Source organism: Geotrypetes seraphini, chromosome 17 (genome assembly GCF_902459505.1).
Source record: "Geotrypetes seraphini chromosome 17, aGeoSer1.1, whole genome shotgun sequence".
NCBI lineage: Eukaryota > Metazoa > Chordata > Amphibia > Gymnophiona > Dermophiidae > Geotrypetes > Geotrypetes seraphini.
Window position 1 is genome coordinate 41,999,622 of NC_047100.1, and position 21,909 is coordinate 42,021,530.

Here is a 21,909-nt window from a genome sequence, read left to right on the forward strand (position 1 = left end):
GGAACTAGAATAGAAGATAGATGCTGGACAGGACAGAGGAATGCAGCGGGAAGATGGATGGTGGACATGGAGAGAGAAGATATGTCAAATAGACAGAAAATCCTGGAAAGGCATTGAAAAGCAGAAGATGCTCAGACTTTCCTTACATTCGTACGGAACCTATCCCCTTTCAACTTTAGAGAGAGTGTCCTCTCGTTCTCCCTACCTTGGAGAGGGTGAACAGTCTGTCTTTCTCTACTAAGTCTATTCCCTTCAGGACATGATCGAAACATTCAAAATACCGAAGGGAATAGACTTAGTAGAGAAAGACAGACTGTTCACCCTCTCCAAGGTAGGGAGAACGAGAGGACACTCTCTAAAGTTGAAAGGGGATAGATTCCATACAAGCTTAAGGAAATTCTTCTTTACCCAGAGCGTGGTAGAAAACTGGAATCTATCCCCTTTCAACTTTAGAGAGTGTCCTCTCGTTCTCCCTACCTTGGAGAGGGTGAACAGTCTGTCTTTCTTTATTAAGTCTATTCCCTTCAGGACATGATTGAAACATTCAGAATATTGAAGGGAATAGACTTAGTAGAGAAAGACAGACTGTTCACCCTCTCCAAGGTAGGGAGAACGAGAGGACACTCTCTAAGTTGAAAGGGAATAGATTCCGTACAAACGTAAGGAAATTCTTCTTCACCCAGAGCATGGTAGAAAACTGGAACGCTCTTCCGGAGTCTGTTATAGGGGAAAACACCCTCCAGGGTTTCAAGACAAAGTTGGACAAGTTCATGCTAAACTAGTGAGACTGGGCTCATTTGGAGCACTGGTCTTGACCTTGCGGCTGCCCGGTGAAGGGACTGCTGGGCAGGATGGACCATTGGTCTGACCCAGCAGCAGCAATTATGTTCTTATGTACAAAGGAAGACCAAATTATTTTATTTTGAATTTTTCAATTTGACCATGTCAGCTTTGGGAAAAATGCATTTCTGATACGTGGCGTAGTGGTTAGAGCTACAGTCTCAACACCCTGAGGTTGTGGATTCAAACTCCACACTGCGCCTTGTGACCCTGGGCAAGTCACTTAATCCTCCACTGCCCCAGGTACATTAGATAGACTGTGATAGGGAAAATGCTTGAATACCTGATTGTAAACTTCTTAATACATATTGTCCAAGAGGTATATCAAACCAAATCCAAGTCCCTTTCCATTCTTTCTCTGGTACTGCTGAATATGCAGTGCGACTTTTTGAGGCTTCCAATTAAAGTTTTTTTTGCCTTCATATCTCTATTATTGATCTGTGGTCACACACACAGGACCTAGCCTGCTGCCTCTTTGCATTCTTTCTTCATTCTCCCTGTGACTATCCAAAGCATGCAGCAGCCTGTCGAGCAGTTTAAGCATGTAATCTTTGAATGCACATATTTCAGGGCAGGGGTGGGCAACTCTGGTCCTTGAGGCCAGAATCCAATCGGGTTTTCAGGATGTTCCCAATGAAAATGCATGAGATTTATTTGCATGCACTGTTTTCAATGCATATTCATTGGGAGATCCTGAAAACCCAATTGGATTCCGGCTCTCGAGGACCGGAGTTGCCCATGTCTGTTCTAGGGTCTGCATTAGAAAGCACATACCCCTCCTCCACCTCTTGAAAAACATAGAACTTGGGTTACCTTCTTTTCTGCTCTGCACTTCCTACTTTCTAAGTTGTCTCTGAGGCATCCTGACAGCGCTTTCATCTCTCTTTTATTCTTGCCCAGGCAGTTGATGCTGAACAGGATCCCCTTCAGCCCTTTCCTCCTCCACGCCTAGAAGGGCCAAGGTTTTACCACCTTCCACTGCTTACCAGGAAAAGGGGAAGTTAAATCTCTTACAGAAAGAAAACAGTTTAAGATTTTCTATACCTTGTGTCTCTCGGATAATAATCAAATTAGTGTAGGGAAGGACCAATGACAACCAATTCACCAAAAAAAAAAAAAAAAGCTCAGAGGTAAAATAAAAGTTTATTGGCATACGCACAAGGGCAGACAAATATAGACTGGATATGAAGCCGTGTACCTGCAAAAATAATGCCTACTTTAGGAATCTATGTATCTGAAGACCATTTTTTGTCAAACCTGAACAGCCTCCATGGCTCTAAAAGATCACACGTAAAGCTTAAGAAAAAGGTGCTGCAAAATGAACTTAAACAGGTCTGTGTACAGGTTTGACAAGCAACGGTCATTAGATGCATGGACGCTTGAGGCAGGCATTTTGCCAAAACATGAATCTGTTTGAGTCCATATTTATCTGGACCTGTGTATACACCTTTAAACGTTATTTTACCTCTTGGCTTCTTTTGGTGCATGGGTTGGCCATTGGTATGGTTTCGTTTTTAACATAGTTTGCATAGGGAATTTTTTTCTCTCCTCCCCCCACCCCCCTTGGCTTACTGTGTACAGTGCCAGTCCTGGTAATGTTCATCTTTAGGTGTGACTTATAAATGCTGGCAGAATTAGGGAATGGTTTTAATGTGGTTATTGAATATGCCATATAATATTATACAGAACCCATTAGCAGCTTTTCAGCAAATACCATATCCAGTAGGGAGCAAACGTTTGTGAACACCCAGTCAGAAGTTATAGATCTCGCAAGTGTGCTAAGGGAACTAAGGCTATTTTACTTACCATTGTTCTTCAGTAAATGTTTGTTTACTTGAAAGCATGTTTCTGTATAAACATTGTGATAAGTGCTTTTCAAAGAAATTTGGACTAAACCCATCAGAACACAGGTGTTTCTCTGGTTGCCTCTTTAATAAAAATGATATGAAAAAAAATATTATGTGTGTTGATGTTAGCATTTCTGAAAAATTCATACTACAATAATTACTCTTCACATTTGTAGGTGTTTGCCTGTGTTGCTTATATATGTAAGTAATAATATTTTGTGGTATCTACTAATAAATTTTATTTCTAATTATTAAATAACTGTGAACTTTAACCGAACACAAAGTAATTGTATTTCCAGCCAATCTTAAATGAGATTTCTGATGTTTTTGGATACAAATGTGTTTTTTTTAAAATTTATTAGATTTTAGTTTGTTTTATTTGCAGAAATACACTTCTCCCTCGCTATTCGTGGGGGTTAGGTGCAGAGCTGGACCGCGAAGTGTGAAAAATCGCGAATAACTTCTTGGGCGGCTCTAACCCACCCCGCCTCCCTCCTGCGTCCCCAGAACCTTACCTGGTGGTCTAGCGGTGAAGCAGGGCAGGAGCGATTTTCCTATGCTCCTGCCCCGTGCAAAGCCGTCATCAACAGGAACTCAAGGCAGCTATTCTGATCACGGCTTTGCACGGGGCAGGAGCATAGGAAAATCGCTCCTGCCCAGCTTCATCGCTAGACCACCAGGTAAGGTTCCAGGGAGGCTTGGACAACTTAAAAATAGCCAAAAAATGAAAATAGTTTTTTTTGCAAAAAAAAAATAATAATAATAATAAAATCACGAATAAACGAATCCGTGGATTGGGAGGGAGAAGTGTATGCCTAAAAGAGGAGCAGAACTCAATCCTGAAACCCGGGCACAGGTTTACTGCTTTACGAAATGAAGGTCTCTCATATCGCCAAATTGCATCATTGAAAATTTCACTTGGAGTGGTGCATGCTACACTTGAATGTGTGAAAGATACTGGATCCTTTGGTTCCAGGCAACAGAGTGGTTGTCCTAATGCATCAACTAGCCAGGATGATCGGAAAATTGTAATGACTGCAAAGTTATCTCCTTGTATCAATGCCACCCGACTCCGTTCTCGCTTACCATCTCACTTTCAGAACCTGAGCAGATGGACAATTCATCACAGATTGTTTGAAGGTGGTCTGAAGTCATATCATCTAGCAAAAAAAAAAAACCTTCTTTATCTGCTAAGATCATTGCTGATCATCTTCAATTTTGCAACAAATACAGAAGCTGGAAGTCTGCAGATTTGGGAGAAAGTGATGTTTAGTGATGAAGTCACCTTCACTCAGTTTAAGAATTACACTGGAAGGGTTTGGAAACCTGCAAAACAAAGGTACAATGCAAAATATGTGGTGCCCACAGTAAATCGGTGTGAAAAAGTGATGGTTTGGTGTGCAATTTCGGCACGTGGAGGACCTGGAATCTGGATGATGCCTAGAAACATGACCAAGATGGGACCAGTTTACTTGCAGGTTCTGAAAGACAAGTTACCAGTATTCATGTCCATACATGGTACCAATCATTTTCAGCATGATGGAGCACCATGCCATTCAAAGTAAAGCAGTTAAAACATGGATAGCGTCATCTGGATATCATTTACTGGCTCCATGGCCTGGAAACTCTTACAATCTCAACCCAATTGAAAATGCATGGGTGATAATGAAGAGAGCTGTGGAACACATGCATCCAACATCACCAGAAGATCTGGAGAACAAAATAAAACAGGTGTGGACAACTCAGATCACACCAAAATACTGCCAGCAGCTATGCCATTTGATGCCCGCCTGAATCCAAGCTGTACTCAACAACAAAGGATGACAATCAAAATACAGAAAAAAGGCTTTAACCACCACAAACTTTGCTTATTTGTATTAATTTTGGATGAGTCAACAACTACAGCACAGTGGAACCTTGGTTTGCGAGCATAATTCGTTCCAGAAACATGCTTGTAAACCAAAGTGCTCGTATATCAAAGCAAGTTTCCCCATAGAAAGGGAAACTCGCATGATACGTTCCACATCCCAAAGAGACACCCCCCCCCCCCCCCCGAGGCCACTGGTGCACTTCCACCCCACCCCACCACATCCCAAAAAGATCCCCCCACCCCTAAGCCATTGGCATGCTTCCACCCCACCCCCGAGAACCAGCATCGCCCCCAAGAACCAGCATTGCCCTCCAAACCCTTACCGCGATCGGGTACTGGCACGCAGCACCAACCCACAGGATGTGCCAGTGCCGAAAGAGCCTGCCACTGATCTCTGCTGGGCCTTGAGCATCTGTGCATGCTCAAGGCCTTCTGGGTTCCGCTCTCTCCGAGATTCTAATGAGATTCTTGGTAGGGAAAATTCTATCTGGCCTCAGTTCAATAGTTCAAATAATATTAAATATTGAACTAAGGCCAGTACTGGGCAGACTTGCACGATATGTGTCTGTATATGGTCTTTTGGTAGAGGATGGGCTGGGGAGGGCTTCAATGGCTGGGAGGGTGTAGATGGATTGGAGTGAGTTTTGATGGAGATTTCGGCAGTTGGAACCCAAGCACAGTACTGGGTAGAGCTTTGGATTCTTCCCAGAAATAGCTAAGAAAAATGTTTTGGTTTTTTTTTTTTAAAATTAGATTGAATCAGGTTGGGCAGACTAGATGAACCATTTGGGTCTTTATCTGCCGTCATCTACTATGTTACTATGTATTCTTAGGTGATGATCTTTAGCACCTATTTGCCTGTCATGATGGACTGCATGCTTCTTTGTAGAGCAGATATTTCCCCCTATAGAAAGACTGTCAAAAGCTAAGTGATGGGTTTACAGCAGCAGATGTCAGTTGTTTGCTGCTTCATTCATGAGTTCTTGGTTACTCTAGATAAGACAGAGGGTTGGCATGGTTAAGCTGAATGTGCATTAGGCTGAATGCATTATCTGCAAGCACAGAACTGTTGAACGAAGTGCTATTTCTTATAATATGGCTGCTAACACCTCCTGAATAGGGCAGACAGTTTGCATAGGGTTGAACAATAGTCCTTACATTAGAACAAAAGAATATAAAAATAGCCTTACTGGGTCAAACCAATGGTCCATCAAGCCCAGTAGCCCATTCTCACGGTGGCCAATCCAGGTTACTAATACCTGGCCAAAACCCAAGGTGTAGCAATATTCCAGGCTACCTTTACAGGGTAAGCAGTGGCTTCCCCCATGACTTTCTCAATAACAGACTATGGACTTTACCTCCAGGAACTTGTCCAAATCTGTGACAAATGCATTCCAGAGCTTAATTATTCTCCAAGTGAAAAATAATTTCCTTCAATTGGTTTTAAAAATATTTCCCTGTAACTTCGCGTGTCCCCCTAGTCTTTGTAATTTTTGACAGTGAAAAATGGATCCACTTGAACCCATTCTACTCCACTTAGGATTTTGTAGACTTCAATCATATCTCCCCTCAGCCATTTCTTTTCCAAGCTGAAGAACCCTAAACTGTTTTGTCTTTCCTCATATGAGAGGAGTTTCATCCCCTTTACCATCTTGGTCGCTCTTCTTTGAACCTTTTCCAGCGCCACTATATCTTTCTTGAAATAAGGAGACCAGAATTGAATGCAATACTCCAGATGAGGTCACATCATGGAGCGATACAGGGGCATTATAACATTCTTAGTCTTGTTAACCATCCCTTTTTAAATAATTCCTAGCATCCTATTTGTTTTTTTGGGCACTGCCACACATTGTGTGGAAGATTTCATCGTATTGTCTACAATGACACCAAGATCCTTTTCTTGGGTGCAAATCCTAGCCTCCGGTAACTGTGATTCAGGTTATTCTTCCCAAAGTGCATCACTTTGCATTTGTCCACATTAAATTTCATCTCGCTCAGTCTTCCAATTTCCTAAGGTCCGCCTACAATTTTTCACAATCCGCATGCGTTTTAACAACTTTGAACAAAGCCATTGCAATGTACAGTTCTATACCTCAATTCCAACTTGCCTGGATCAGCAGGAATGGAATAAGGAGTCTCTAGGTTTCGTTTGAAAGTCTGGGAAAGAAGCCTGTTAAGAGGGAGTTTGAGCGACTCCGCAGGAGGCCGAGGAAAACCCATTTCTTCTAAATACTCCTTAGAGTACTTAGAACCAGAGTCCAATTTAAGGTCCAGATCCTCAGCCATTTGACGGAGGAAGGAGGAAAAGGACACTCGATATCCCAGCGAATAAGCAAACTTGGACGATTCACTGAGAGAAGCTATTGGTATCCTCAATCGAGGGGTTGGAGGCCTCGACCAGTGATGAGAGTGGTGCCTGGAAGCAGGTCGTGTTTGAGGTTGAGGAGACTTCGCCCTATACCTCGAAACGGGCAATGCCTTATGCGAAGATAAAGGGCTGGTAGCTGTAGATCGAAAAAGAGGCCCCATAGACTCAGTTGTTTGGATCGAGGTATCTCTAAGCACTCCCAAAGACTTGGCTCCTTGTATGGAGTGTGAAGATTCCAGACCAGACACTCGCAAAGACTCGACTCCTTACATAGAGTGTGTAGATTCAGCTTGAGGCACAGGCAAGGACTTGACCACTTGTGAGACTGCTGAGTGCCCAGGCTGGACTGCAGGAAGCAGAGTCAAGGCAGGACCATATTTGCTCAGTAACTGAACAAACTCCCGTTTCAAAATGGTCTGGATGGTACCCTGCAATTGTGGATCAAAGTCTGAAACTTGACCACTTGCTGAGGTTAAAGGCTCCGAGGACAAAGAGGAAGGATGCTTCGGCTAGGAGGAATGTTTCTTGGGCAGTTTGAGAACCACCACTGGAAGCGTCTGCTGAGGTATCTGACTTGAGGGAAGCTCAGGAGAAGACTTGACAGATTTACTCAAGGTCGAGGACGTTCCAAACGAGGAAGGTCTGATGAGAGTCGAGGTTGAGATTGTGGAAGCAGGAAAATACCCCATGGCAGGCTTTACTGAGTCAGAGATTGAGGTCAGAGTAGGGGTGTCCATAGCAAAAATCTTCTCCACTTGCACTCGACGTTTAGGGGCTCGAGGTTGAAGGGTAGCACAGAGAAAGCACAACTCTGGACAATGGTCAGGCCCCAAACACTGAAGGCACCAGCGGTGCGGGTCAGTGAGGGAGATCGTACACTGGCACTGGCTACACTTCTTAAAGCCCATGACCGGCCGGGACATAGAAGAAAAATAGCCGCTGCAAAATCAAAGCCCGCAGGCTGAAGGCGTGCGGAAAGGTCCGCCATCACTCAACCAAAAAACAACGAAGAATTATATATATTTTTTTCAAAAACGAAATGAAAGAAGCACAGTGACATGGTAATAAAGAAATAAAACACGAGCCGCGGTGAGAGAAGGCACGAAGCAAACTAAGTTCAGCGCAGAGCGTCAAAGACAGACTTCTCGGCTCCGTGGAAAACTGAGAACTGAGGAGACGCGCCCTGTGCTGGGCAGGAAGGCACTCGTGCATGCGCAGTGCGGCAGACTCGAAACTTCTGAGTTTCTTCAAGCAAATCTGCTTGTGAGGCTGTCCGTATCCGGGCTCTGTGGATGACGTCACCCACATGTGAGAATAGCTGCCTGCTCGTCCTGGGATAAAGCTCAAATAACTAAGAAATATTTTCTTTTATGGCATCAGATATTTGCAAAATACGGTACTCAGGCACTCTGACTAGAGGAGGCCCTAACATCTAGCAAGAAATCAAGCCCATTGTTGTAAGGTACTCTGGGTGATGCCAAATAAATCTGGACAAAATCATCATCGTATTGCACCCCCCAAGGTGAGCATTTCAACATAACTCAGACTTTGAACACTAAAATGCTACTGTGAGGTTATATCATGAACAGAGCTGGTGGGATTTGGAACGGGGTCTCCAGGTGACAAAATTCTGTGATCGAAACAGCAAAGCACCTAGAGATTGTCACTATCTTTATCTGTGCTGCATCCTCAGAACTCAACTCTCTGACGCACAACACAGGCAGCTAGATTTTAAATTTAGACTGTGGGATTGGCGTCTACAGTATATGTGCCACACAAACTCTCTCATCAAGACATGGCAGCCATCAGATTTAAGAAGACATGTGCAATGCTTGCCTTTTTTTTACTTCATTCCCAAACAATAATAGCTTTCCCAAGGTTTGTGTGTTTGTCATGACTTATACCCTAAAGAGATAAAGGCATGATTACAGAATCATTACAACCTATATTAAATGCAGGGACTAATTAGAGTATTCCTGGCTTCTCCAGGGAAGTCCCTGTTTTCTGAGTAAAAACTGGCACGTTCCGAGCACAGGGTCACCTGGAGGCAGCTATTCCAAAGGGAGCCCACCCCCATCTACCGTCTAGTGCAACAGTACACAGTAAACATCGTTATTACCAGCAACTCAACACTTCGTGCACTTTAATTAGAAAAGTAATTTGCTATACATTTTATCAACAAGAGTTAATCAGAAGGGACTAGATGGTCCAAGGGACTGGCAGAGAGACACAGAGCCTTTCATCACCCGATTAAACCTAAGTCAAATAAGCAGGTACTAGAATTCACTGACAGACAACAAAGTCCATACAGAAACACAGCAAAGACATTACACAAGCAAAAGCTTTTCAGTTCATTTTCAGACTTTTTGTCAAGTATTAGGAATTTTTTCCAATTTGATTCATTTGGCCATTTAACACCAATCAGAACTTTTTAATGCATGCAAACCCTTTGTTTTTTGCTTTGATTTAATGGTTAATACATGTTAAACAGATTTTAGGCACACTAAGAAACCAAATGCATAGTAAATACACATCTCTAAATGAAGGCAGATAAAGCTCATCCAGAACCCGACAAGGTATTTAGGGTTATAACTACCACTTCAGCAGCGAGATAGAACATACTGGGTCAGACCAATGGTCCATAAAGCCCAGAAGCCCATTCTCACATGGCCAATCCAGGTCTCTAGTACCTGGCCAAAATATCAGGTTCTCTGATTGCAACACCACCCTCTTACAGGCACCTTGATTGGCCTTCTCAGCAAATAAGGCCTCAGCTCTATATGTGGAAAGAACAGAACAGGTAAAGGATGAGGCTAAGAGACAGGAATAAGCGCGTACAGGCCATAAACTACATGGGAACAGACTGTGCAACCTGATAACATAACATAGTAGATGACAGCAGATAAAGACCCGAATGGTCCATCTAGTCTGCCCAACCTGATTCAATCTAAAAGTTTGTTGGGTCTCTTTTTTTCTTCTTCTTCTCCTCCTTAGCTATTTTTGGGCAAGAATTCATAAAGGATTATGAGAGTGAATGTGGAAAAAGGACAGAGAACTAAAATTGGAGACATCCCAATGGCAGCAGCAGAGTTTCACTAGCTACTCTCTGACCCCAGAGAAGAGCCATTACTTTATTAAATGCTTGCTCAAATATGTGCAGCATGAGAGCTTAATTCCAGATCTGCACATGGCTTTATTGAAGATGAAAACCATCGGTCTTTAAATGTAAAGCTCAGGATGCACAGCTTTTTTAAGCTAGCTATAGAGCTCTTAAATTAATAAAAAGATATAACCCCCCTTTTACAAAACCACAAAAGTGTTTTGTTTTATAACACCAACTGGCGCAATGAATGCTATGCGCTGCTCCTGATACTCATAAGAGTTCCTATGAGCGTCAGGAGCAGGGCATAGCATTCAGTGCGCCAGCCTGCGCTAAAATCTGCTTTCCGCGGTTTTGTAAAAAGGGGGGGGGGAAGGGATGAACATAACATTCTATTCCAGTTGACAGCAGTCTTCAAAGACAGCCATTCCCAAGTATTCTCTGAAATGTTTCAAAAGCCCAGACAGCTAATATAAACATTGTTATGAAAATGAAAGACTAAGAAAGCAAGACTTGCCATAGCAGATTTGTGAAAGGAGTGGAGGCGCTGATGCTAAAAGTTAAAAGGGGATAGATTACGTAGAAACGTAAGGAAATTCTTCTTCACCCAGAGAGTGGTAGAAAACTGGAACGCTCTTCCGGAGGCTGTTATAGGGGAAAACATCCTCCAGGGATTCAAGACAAAGTTAGACAAGTTCCTGCTGAACCAGAATGTACGCAGGTAAGGCTAGTCTCAGTTAGGGTGCTGGTCTTTGACCAGAGGGCCGCTGCATGAGCGGACCTCTGGGCATGATGGACCACTGGTCTGACCCAGCAGTGGCAATTCTTATGTTCTGTAGATGGTCTGCGCATGCTTACAGAGCTACAAGCTGCTTTTTTCTACTTCGTGAGCCCATGGTTTTAACCCGCGGGTTATAACCAAGGGCTTGCACTGCGGGAGAAGGACAGGAGAGTTGGGGTGGTAAGACGAGATTCAGGGCGCAGGGTGGCAAGTTGAGGCAGAGAGCAGGGTGGCGAGAAGTGAAGTTGGGGCTGATAAAGGGCAGTAGAAGCGAAGTCAGGGCTGAAAAAGTGCAGAAGTCGGCAGAGAGCAGGAAAGGTCATAAGCGACTGGTCCCCCACCAGTCGCTTTTTTTTGGATTGGCCAGCCCAGTCAGTGTTCCTCGAAAAGTTTAGTGAACCGCATCCTTTCCTACTTTGCATGCCGCTTACCCTCATTTGCATGCACGGATCAGAATCGGGCTAGGGTCACAAACTGATCAGTAGGGAATGACACAGTGGCTGTTACCCACAGCTAGCCAAGGGTAACCTGCCAAAACAGTGGGAGGAAAAAATAGTCACCTCGGGTACAGGGAGAAGGCCATTCACCGCAGTTAAGAAAGGGAACGTGTGTGGTCACCTAACGCGCACAGCCCTCTTCCTCCTTCCTAAAGGCTGCTGCTGCCATCCTTCCAGGCATCTTCCTTCCCCTTACCTTCAGGCGATTTAGAATTTTTTTCTACAAGCTGCCGGAGCTGTGTGTGGCTGCCGGAAAGTCCTCCTCTGAGTCAACCGGAAGTTGCGTCAGAGGAAGACTTTCCAGCAGCCACACACGGCTCCGGCTGTTTGTAGAAAAAAAATTCTAAATCGCCTGAAGGTAAGGGGAAGGGATGGCGATGCCCGGATGGATGGCGTCGACATCCAAGAAATATTAGCAGCACTCACGTCCTCGATAAAGAAGCAGACATTGGAAAAGAGAGGCAGGAGGAAGGGAAAGCAGGAGATTGTGTTTAGGGTAATATACGGGTCATACTGAAAACCTTTGCTTTAAGAAAATGTCTCCCAAAAGGAAGCAAAAGTCACTGGGGTAATAGCCATTCTTTCCTCTCTCTTTTGTTCAATAAAAGGGTCTATTTACTAAGGCACAATGAGATTTTTCACCTAATGCAGTTTTAGAAAAGTTCTCTGGATAAATTTATTTTCCGCTGACTTAAGTAAACATGCCAGACAAATAATGGAAGAAGGGGAAGGAGTCCTGCATGAAGGGCTCTTAGCCACATCGAGAGGTCACCACTGACATTCTATTAGCTTGGCATTCAGTCAGTGTTTGCAAACATACATGCAGAACAGAATAAACAGTAAGGGTTTGGCTATGATCTTGTGCTACCTGTGGGGGAATGAGGGGAAGGCGCAGGTGGGGAGCTGGCTCTGCATCTCTGACACTTTCCAAAAACAAAGAGTAACAGAGCCACACTTAGCTAGCCGGCCAAACACTGAGATAAGAAGTAGAGAATGACACGGTTGCTTGTTACCCACAGAGGGGGGGGGGAGAATATGGGTACGGGGGGCATGGACAAGGCCATCCACTGCCCTGTGAAGCGGTGAATGGCCTTATCCCCACAGTTAAGGGAGGGAACGCGTCTGGTCACCAATCACGCACGGCCCCCAACCTCCTTCCTACCTACTCGAATCTATCTCCCTCCCTCCCCCTTACCTTTACGGTGCATTTTAAGATTGAGTAACTTGTTCAAAGCCGCCAGAGCCTTCATGCAGTCACATGCGTCTGTAGATGGAAGCTTTTCCTCTGACGCAACTTCCACCCACAGACGCACGTGACTGCTCACAGGCTCCGGCAGCTTGAATAAGTTAATCTAAACTTAAAATGCGCCGCGAAGGTATGGGGGTGGTAGGGAGATGCTCCGACCGCGCGAGGGGTGCCGAAGGGCAGTGAGGTGGCGAGAGGGAAGTGTGGTGGAGGAAAGGAAAAGACGCTGAAAGGAAATGGGGAACATATAGTGGGGAGAAGACGCTGAAGGGAAAGGGGGAAGAAGATGCTGAAGGGAAAGGGGGGAAGACAGAGTGGGGAGAAGACGATGAAGGGAAATGGGGAACCAAGAGTGAGGAAAAGACACTGGAAGGGAAGAAGACAGAGATGCCAGACTATGGGGGGAGCGGAGGGAAGAAGATGGGTGCCAGTCCAATTGGGGGTATGTGAAGGGAGAGGCACAGTAACAGAGCAAATAGAAGACGTAGAGAAAAGACAGACAGTGGATGGATGGAATTGAATGAGAAGATGAGGAAAGCAGAAACCAGACAACAAAGGTAGGAAAAAAATTATATTTCTTTTCTTTTTTTGCTTTAGGATAAAATAGTATATTAGTTGTGTTGATAAAAATTTATAAACAAAGCCCTGCCAGCTGAACATCTCTTTCTCTAGTTCAGCAGCCAGAACTTTGATTTATAAGGAAGGAATAAGCTAAATATTGAAGTACTATAGCTTGTATGGATGCTGCGTGGATAGTAGTCATGCAGGGACAGTGGTTGCGGGGATGGGGACAAATTTTTTCCCCATGTCATTTTCTAATAGGAAGTTCCCTTACCGTAAGGGGAAGGGAGTGAGGGAGATATTTGGATCGCATGAAGGGTGCTGAAGAGAATGGAGAGAGGGAGGGGGTGGAAAGGAGCAGACAGTGAAGGGAAATGGGGAAGAGAGAGAGTGGGGAGAAGACACTGAAGGGAAATGGGGAAAAGAAAGATGCCAGACTATGGGGGGAGCAGAGAGAAGAAGATGGGTGCCAGACCAATGGGGAGGGAGAGAGAGGGAAGAGAGAGAGGCAGACAATGGATGGAAGGAATTGAATGAGGAGAAGATGAGGAAAGCAGAAACCAGACAGCACAGGTAGGAAAAAAAAGTCTATTTTCTTTGCTTTAGGATAAAGTAGTATATTAGTTGTGTTGATAAACATTTATAAACAAAGCCCTGCCAGCTGAACATCTCTTTCTCTAGTTCAGCAGCCAGAACTTTGATTTATAAAATGACAATTGTACAGAATATTGTTTCTTTTTATACTTTAATAAAATAAGTTCAGTATAAAACTATTTGAGGCTTGTGTGGGATGGGATCAGATGGTTTGCGGGGACGAGCTCACAGGGACGAACGGTGATGGGGACCAAGCTCGCAGGGGACAGTGACAAATTTTTTTCCCCGTGTCATTCTCTACCCATCGGCACACAATCGAGTGAATCTAGCCCAGAGTGTTTCTAGTAACCATGGTCAGAAAGCAAAGGCAGACAGGGGATAAACAAGCTGATGTAGTAAGACTGCATAAAAAGTATGTAATAAAGCCTTAATGCAAATATTTTTAATTTAAGCATTATTTTTTGGTAATTTGCCTCGAATGTAATAAAGTACAGTAATGAATTGTTAAAATGGAGTAAAATTAAATCAATGGTTACTACTACTACTTATGACTAGACAGAGGCACAAGTTTAACCCTTCTAGCCATTGTTTGGGGTGGATGAAGAGGCAGTAGTGGATTCAGTGGTCCCACCTGCAAGAATCCTTACATCAGGATCTGAAGGTCTCAGATTGGTGAGCCCCAAACTGGCATCCCATCTCCAAGAGGCCCTAAATTTGGGGACGATTTGTTTTGAGGTTCGGTTTTTTAATTTTGTTTACGTTCCCATAAGTTCCTTGAAAGCCATAAGTAAAAACACAAGTTAAACTGCTTCACAAAAGGATGGAACATCAAATAAATCTGAACTTATACTTCTGATGCATCAAACGGCACTAGTTTCTTCTTTATGAAGCTCATTAGCAGGTACTTCCATACTCAGGAGCTAATGCAGAAAGCTTGCGTTAGAGCCCTGTGAAAATACTTTGTGCACATCTCCTAATGCAAAAGTAATACCAAAGTTTTGCTCTTCAGTAGAGCAGTCAAATAATATGCAAATTGCCTCTGTGCAAGAAACACACACAAATCGACATCATGTTGCATGCACACATTTGTGCATATGCTGGAATGCTATTCTGTGCATCAAAGTTTTGTGACACCGATATTTACTCAATGAATAGCATTCCAGAATATATACAGATGGATGCATGCACAACTAGGGAAAGAGAAGGGGGGATGAGATTTGATACACTGCCTTTCTGTGTGTATAATCAACGTGATTTATATATTATATATAGATACCTATGGCGATAAAAGGTTAAGTGATTTGCCCAGATTCACAAGGAGCTGCAATACGAATAGAACACCATTCCCCTGGTTCTCAGATCACTGAACTAATCATACTCCTACGGTTAACTCCTATGCCAATGCCATATTTTGTGGGCACACAGTCTCCCCAGAGTAGTACTAGCACACCTCCCACATGCCCTAAAAAGATTGTGTATCATTACGCTTATAGCAGTGGTCTCAAACTCGCGGCCCGGGTGCCACATGTGGCCTGCCAGGTACTATTTTGAGGCCCTCGGTATGTTTATCATAATCACAAAAGTAAAATAAAACAGTTTCTTTGATCATAAGTCTCTTTAGCTATAAATAACAATATTATTATTAAGACTTAGCCAAAAGGAAAGAGTTTTACCTCATGCAAAATTGTCATTTCTTTAATAAGACATTAACTCTTTTTTTAATAAGGTCCTCCAAGTACCTACAAATCCAAAATGTGGCCCTGCAAAGGGTTTGAGTTGGAGACCACTGGCTTACAGTAAAGGGAAGAAACAGGCAAGTAAACCTCACAACTGGCACTACAGAACTTCCAAGGTGCTTTAAGCCTTCTCAGTCCTGGCTTTCAAGCCCCAGCATTATGCTCAGCGTTTTGATTTCCTGTGCCCTTCTCTGCATTTGTAATGAATATCAAAAGCCTCATTGCGGCTCTAAATGTACTGTTTTATTGCATTTCTTAAGCAACACTTATAAACTATCGAAACAGTGTCCGTTCAAGTGTGCTGGTGTGTGCACTAGGCTTGCATATGTTTAGCTTGTGTTCAAAAACTCATTTTTTTCATAGGGAACCCATAAAATTGTTCTTTGTAGCCGAGCTACCCAGTGCACAAAGCCTAGTGAAAGTTTTAAGCATCAGCCCTTCAATACACCACAGTGAAGTACTTCTGCTTCCTAAGACGTTACCTTAACACACAGAAATTTTGCACCAAGAGGTAAATCACTGCACTAAGCTTAGGCAGTGAATTATATTACCACAACCCTTATGTCCTCTGAGCAGACTAGGTAGGCCACTTATGTCTTTATCTGCCATCATGTTCTATGTTAATATGTTCTAAAGCAGCTGCAAACCAAAAGCAAAACTGCAGAAGATGTACAAGGTGCAGGAATTTATTGACTAAAAGACATAAAGCCTAGGCTGAACCAAGGCTCATTCCAATTATTCCAAAAGCATCTGAAAACCTGGCTTTTCTTCAAAACATAAAGCTATCTATTTAAAATGTAAAGCTAGCTATCCTCTTCATAACCTCTAATTTTTTTATTATGTCCTTCACTCATTTATTGAATTTACCTGTAAACCGTGCCGCACTCTATCTTTATGGAGATGATGTGGTATACAAACTTAAGGTTTAGTTTAGTTTATAAAAACATCAATAAAACAATTGTATCCAAACACTGGTTCTTGTTGTAAAGCGTACCGGACGCAACACGGTCCGTGTTTCGAAAAACACTTCTTCCTCAGGTGTCCTACGAGAGATGTTATTATGCACTAAGCTTAGGCAAGTTATGAGAAGAGTGTAGGAATCATGCTACACCAGTGGTGTTATGGCAGCTGCAACCAGTAATCTCTGACCACTTCATTGGGCACACTTTCTGCCACCATCCAGGATGATACCAGAATTTCAACACTACTAACTTTATCAAAATGTAGACACACTTAAAAAGGTATAAACAGGGTGAGAAAAGATTTCATACATTAGGCCAGTGGTTCCCAACCCTGTCCTGGAGGACCACCAGGCCAGTCGGGTTTTCAGGATAACCCTAATGAATATGCATGGAGCAGGTTTACAAGCCTGGCACTTCCAATATATGCAGACCTCTCACGCATATTCATTAGGGCTATCCTGAAAACCTGACTGGCCTGGTGGTCCTCCAGGACAGGGATGGAAACCACTGGCCTAATGTATGAAATCTTTTCTCACCCTGTTTATACCTTTTTAAGTGTGTCTACATTTTGATAAAGTTAGTAGTGTTGAAATTCTGGTATCAGATAATTTCAGATAATTCACATTTTGGATTTGTAGGTATTTACCTTATGCAAAGTTGTTGTCATTTCTTTAATAAGATATTAACTATTTTTTCTGCAGCCCTCCAAAAGTACTTACAAATCCAAAATGTGGCCCTGCAAAGGGTTTGAGTTTGAGATTGCTGTTCTAGAGCAAGATTGATTGTTCAACTATGTGGAACATACATAGCAAACTTGGTGAAAAGAAGGGACACTGAGTAGGCATTTTCTTTATGTAACAACCATAGGGATGATGCTAGAAGGCCTTACCGGACTAGCACAAAACCGATCTCTTTTTAGATCTGTAATTCATCAAATCACTAGGACTCGAACACAAGTCGATGGCACCTAACTTCTGTCTCGAGTACCAAAGTCTGCTTTTAGGCAAGTAATCGATGCTCAAAGGTGCATCAATAATGCAGTGCTTTAAAGACTAACAATAGTATTTCTTAGAGAGAGGAGGAGATAGTGGTTGCTGTGATTGGTCAGACTGAATGGGACATTTGATCTTACCAGCCATCATGTTTCTATGTTTCAGTTTAATTGTTTAAATTGCATTCACCACACAAACAGCAATTGCAGACTAGTTAATCTGACCTTAAGAGCAAGAAAATTAATGGACACTGGTGAAGGACAATCTAAAGCAGGGATCTCAAAGTCCCTCCTTGAGGGCCGCAATCCAGTTGGGTTTTCAGGATTTTCCCAATGAATATGCATTGAAAGCAGTGCATGCACATAGATCTCATGCATATTCATTGGGGAAATCATGAAAACCCAACTGGATTACGGCCCTCAAGGAGGGACTTTGAGACCCCTGATCTAAAGCCCAGTAGGTTGAGGAAAATGAAGTAGCATTTCGTTATGACGGCAGGGAGTGAAACATGGGGAACATAAAAACTAATTTGGTCCATGATCTCTCTTTGGTAAATCCATGTTCTTCAACCCCTGCTTAATTCCTTAATTTAAACCAAATCTAGCTTCATACTTTTTAGAGCAGGGGTGGGCAACTCCGGTCCTCAAGGGCTGGAATTCAATCGGGTTTTCAGGATTTCCACAATGAATATGCATTGAAAGCTGAGCATGCAAATAGATCTCATGCATATTCATTGGGGAAATCCTGAAACCCCAATTGGATTCCTTCCCTCGAGGACCAGAGTTGCCCATGTCTGTTTAAGAGGTAACAAGAACACACACACACACAAAAAACCTAATTAAACCAATATTTCTTCTGTGATTGAATGTGTTTACAAACAATGGTGGGCAAATATGGAATTGGTCACCAAAAGTACATAATTCGCCTATTAACACAATACAAGTGTTGAGACCAGTATTAGCAATCTGAGAGATTTAAATTCCAACAGACTGGATATGCACAAAGTTTACCCATGTGGAAATATTAAGCCAAGTCATTTTTTGTGAGCTAAAGAAGTATCAGGATGAAGAAAGAACATCCATTCTGACCACTGTCACCTGTTTAAATGTAAAGAACAGATCTTGCTCACCTATTCAAGATTTAAATATTGAACAGCAAGCTTTCATTCAGTGCCAGCCAGATATCAGACAACTCTGCAGCCTGTAATCTCTCCCAGGAGATGAAATTTTGTCTTTTTTTCACACAATAGCCTTACTGGGTCAGACCAATGGTCCATCAAGCCCAGTAGCCCCATTCTCAAGGTGGCCAATCCAGGTCCCTAGTACTTGGCCAAAACCCAAGGAGTAGCAACATTCCATGTTACCAATCCAGTTGTTTAAAAACTTATTTTTTTAAGGTCTATAGCTTTATTGATATTGAATGTTTACTTTCACAATGCATTTCAGACTTAGTTCAGCATAGCTTTAACTGCAGGTGTATTTTTACTTCCAGTTCCAAACATTTGATTATCAAAAGTTGAAGTAATAAAGGTGTGTGCAATGTACACTTCATTACACAGTTTATTTTAAGCAGACTTTACATTTACTTTGTTTTCAACCGATGCTAGTGTTTTTAGGAATAGAATTTTCAATTTTCAAGCTTGTGTTTAAAAACTTTTAAATTATTACAAGCTTGTAAATTTTGTTTAACATTTCTATACCGTTTTAAGCCAAAACGGTTTACAAAATGTTACATTCATAAAATTTCACAACAAATAAACACAAATAATCAAGTCTTTGTTGCAATTTTCATACCCATTACATGAAATACTTTTCATCATAAGAACATTATGTTCTTATGTACTTTTCACCAGTGTTTGATTTACAGTATAAACTAGCAGCATAGAAGCTGAAGGGACAGACCTATCTGGAAGCCCTCAACCAAGAAAGAGGCATAACCCAGAGGGTCTTGGGGATCCTTCAAACAGAAAAGAAGAATGCTTCAAAACCAACCCAGACTGATACATCGCGATTAAAATCAAAATACAGTATTGCCAGCTGTGAACTAGAAACATCAAACAAGCAAGCAGAAGTATCTGACCAAGTCATTTAGTCAAATAAAGCACTTTTCAACGTTTCCCTTATGCCAGATTGCCTTTGCACTAACAGGAGGAAAAAGAAAAATGAAAGCCTGCTCATCTACTTTTCCCTTAAAAAGGTCCCAGGCGCTTTGTCCCAAACTTTCTCGAGTTCAGAGCCCCATTCTAAGACTTGCCCACCTCTTCCACCAAGTAGTACAGGGGTGTCCAATGTCGGTCCTCGAGGGCCGCAGTCCAGTCGGATTTTCAGGATTTCCCCAATGAATATACATGAGGTCTATTTGCATGCACTGCTTTCATTGTATGCTAATAGATCTCATGCATATTCATTGGGGAAATCCTGAAAACCCGACTGGATTGCGGCCCTCGAGGACTGACATTGGACACCCCTGAAGTAGTACAATATTTGCTCAGATCTGTCCCCTTGCACCTTAATTCCAGTCACTTCTGTGCATATATGCCACCTCTCTCTCATCAAAAGCAGCCTAAAGATTATTTTCTTATATAGCGCCCCACCAACAGTTCTAGGCGGTTCCCAACAGAGGAACTGAAACATTTCAGTTAAAAAAAATATAATTTCAAAAAAAACACAAATACAAAACATCCATTAAATAAAAAGTTCATAGCCTAATAAAAAAAACCCACCATCTTAAATTCCACATTCTTGTTTCTCAAATAGGTAAGTTTCCAGCAGTTTCCTAAATGTAAGATAAGGACAGGCTTGGCCAATCAATGGACTCTCCTTGGTCTCCCAGCCAAGTGACTTAATTTATAACATTTTATTGAAGGAATCGAATAAATATACAATAACATGATACAAAGAGATATTCATGACAACTAAATTCATAATAAAACATTTGCATACATATTCTATCATTCCTCCAGAATATATTTCTAATCTGTTTTTTTCCTATATCCCCCTTCATTCTATTTATTTCATTTATTTTAGATTGTTTAATTGAATAAATGAAAATATATGTTGGAGGAATGATAAAATGTTTCTGCAAATGAAAAATGTGATGTAGGAGGATGTTCTTTGCAGTTGAATTCATAGTAAAACATTGTTTAATTGTGCTCAATCAAAACTTCTATAATTCTAAACAAAATCTACGAATGTCCTGTTTAAAATATGGGGGGGGGGGGGGTTGGAAATTGAGGGAACATATTGAGAGATATAAAAAATTTATTTTGAAAAAATGATAAGCATTTATTAAAAGTTAATATGGTCAATTTAAATGTAATGACTATTTTACTGTGTTATGTTATTATGTATGTATTGCATTTCTTCAATAAAATGTTATAACATAATACAACCGTTTGGCAGCTCGTCCTTACCGTGTACGGGTTGTCGTAGTAGACCCCGATGGAGGGCAGCTTGGGGGCGATGCTGCAGCTCTCGGTGAACAGGTTGCCGCAGTCGGCGTACGGCCCCAGGCGGAACTTGTAGGCCACGGTGATGGCGCGCACGGGGGGCGCGCCCGCCCGGACCACCACCTCGGCGAAGAGGCCCGAGTAGGCGGCGAAGCCGAGCAGCGTGAGCAGCAGCAGCGCCACCAGCACGGCCGTCAGCCCGAGGAGCGCCCAGTCCGACATGGGCGACGCCGAGCCGGGGCGGAAGAAAAACGGCACCAGGGTGGTGAGGAGGAGAGAGCGCGCGCGCCCCCACACACTCCCGCCGCAGAGAAGCGCGAGGACAGAGCACCGGCGCGAGCGTCAGCCAGCCAACCCGCTTGCCTGCAAAGAGACGGCGCGAGCCACTGCTCCGCACCTGGGCTTAACGAGCCGGCATGCCAGCGGCCATCTTAGCCGTGACGTCGCCGTCGACGTCATCAGAACGCTCGGCCGCCGGCCGGCCCCGAAGCCTGAATAGCGGTAGAAGGCGCACGGCTGCTTACGTCAGTTGGAGATCTGACAACCCTGGTTGTTCATTAGGGTTTCTTCAGTCTTTTTCTTAACACACACTTCTCCACCCCGCCAGGAGCCAGCTTCTCAAAATTATTGAGGGTGCCCAATATCCTACCTACCCTTGCCACCACCAAAAAAAGAAATAGGCTTACATGTTGAACTTGGCCTCAAAATGGGATAATACCTCAGCAATTCAGTGCACCAAGAAAAGAGGTCCCAGATTTTTCCTTTGGAAAATCCGAACCCTTCTAACCAAACCCCCCCCTCCCCACCTCTCGTTGAGCAGCAGGCAGGGCAGGATTAGTTCTGCAAGGGGCCCTAGGCACACAAGTACACTGAGCCCCTCTGGCCTTTTCTCTGTTTTATTTACTTCTTTATTTCCACTTGTATTTCTTTCCTTTTTTTAAAATTCAAAACAAACATTAGCAAACCAGTGCACAGTCTTTCTTCTATGCAATCCCCAAACATCTCTGAACAATCCTTCCTTCCCTTCTATATACCCATGACTTAACTCTGAACCCTTTCCATACATA

General features: G+C 42.9%; 1 protein-coding gene across 1 annotated transcript in view; it reads right to left on the reverse strand.

Annotated features, from left to right (window-relative positions):
* TEX264 (testis expressed 264, ER-phagy receptor) overlaps positions 1-21,605 on the reverse strand; it is a 248,990-nt gene extending 227,385 nt beyond the window's left edge. Inside the window, exon 1 of the mRNA XM_033925797.1 lies at positions 20,807-21,605. Within this exon, the coding sequence (XP_033781688.1) occupies positions 20,807-21,064 (258 nt within the window). The 5' untranslated portion in view covers positions 21,065-21,605. The remainder of the gene's footprint in view (positions 1-20,806) is intronic.
* Positions 21,606-21,909: the final 304 nt, after the last annotated feature.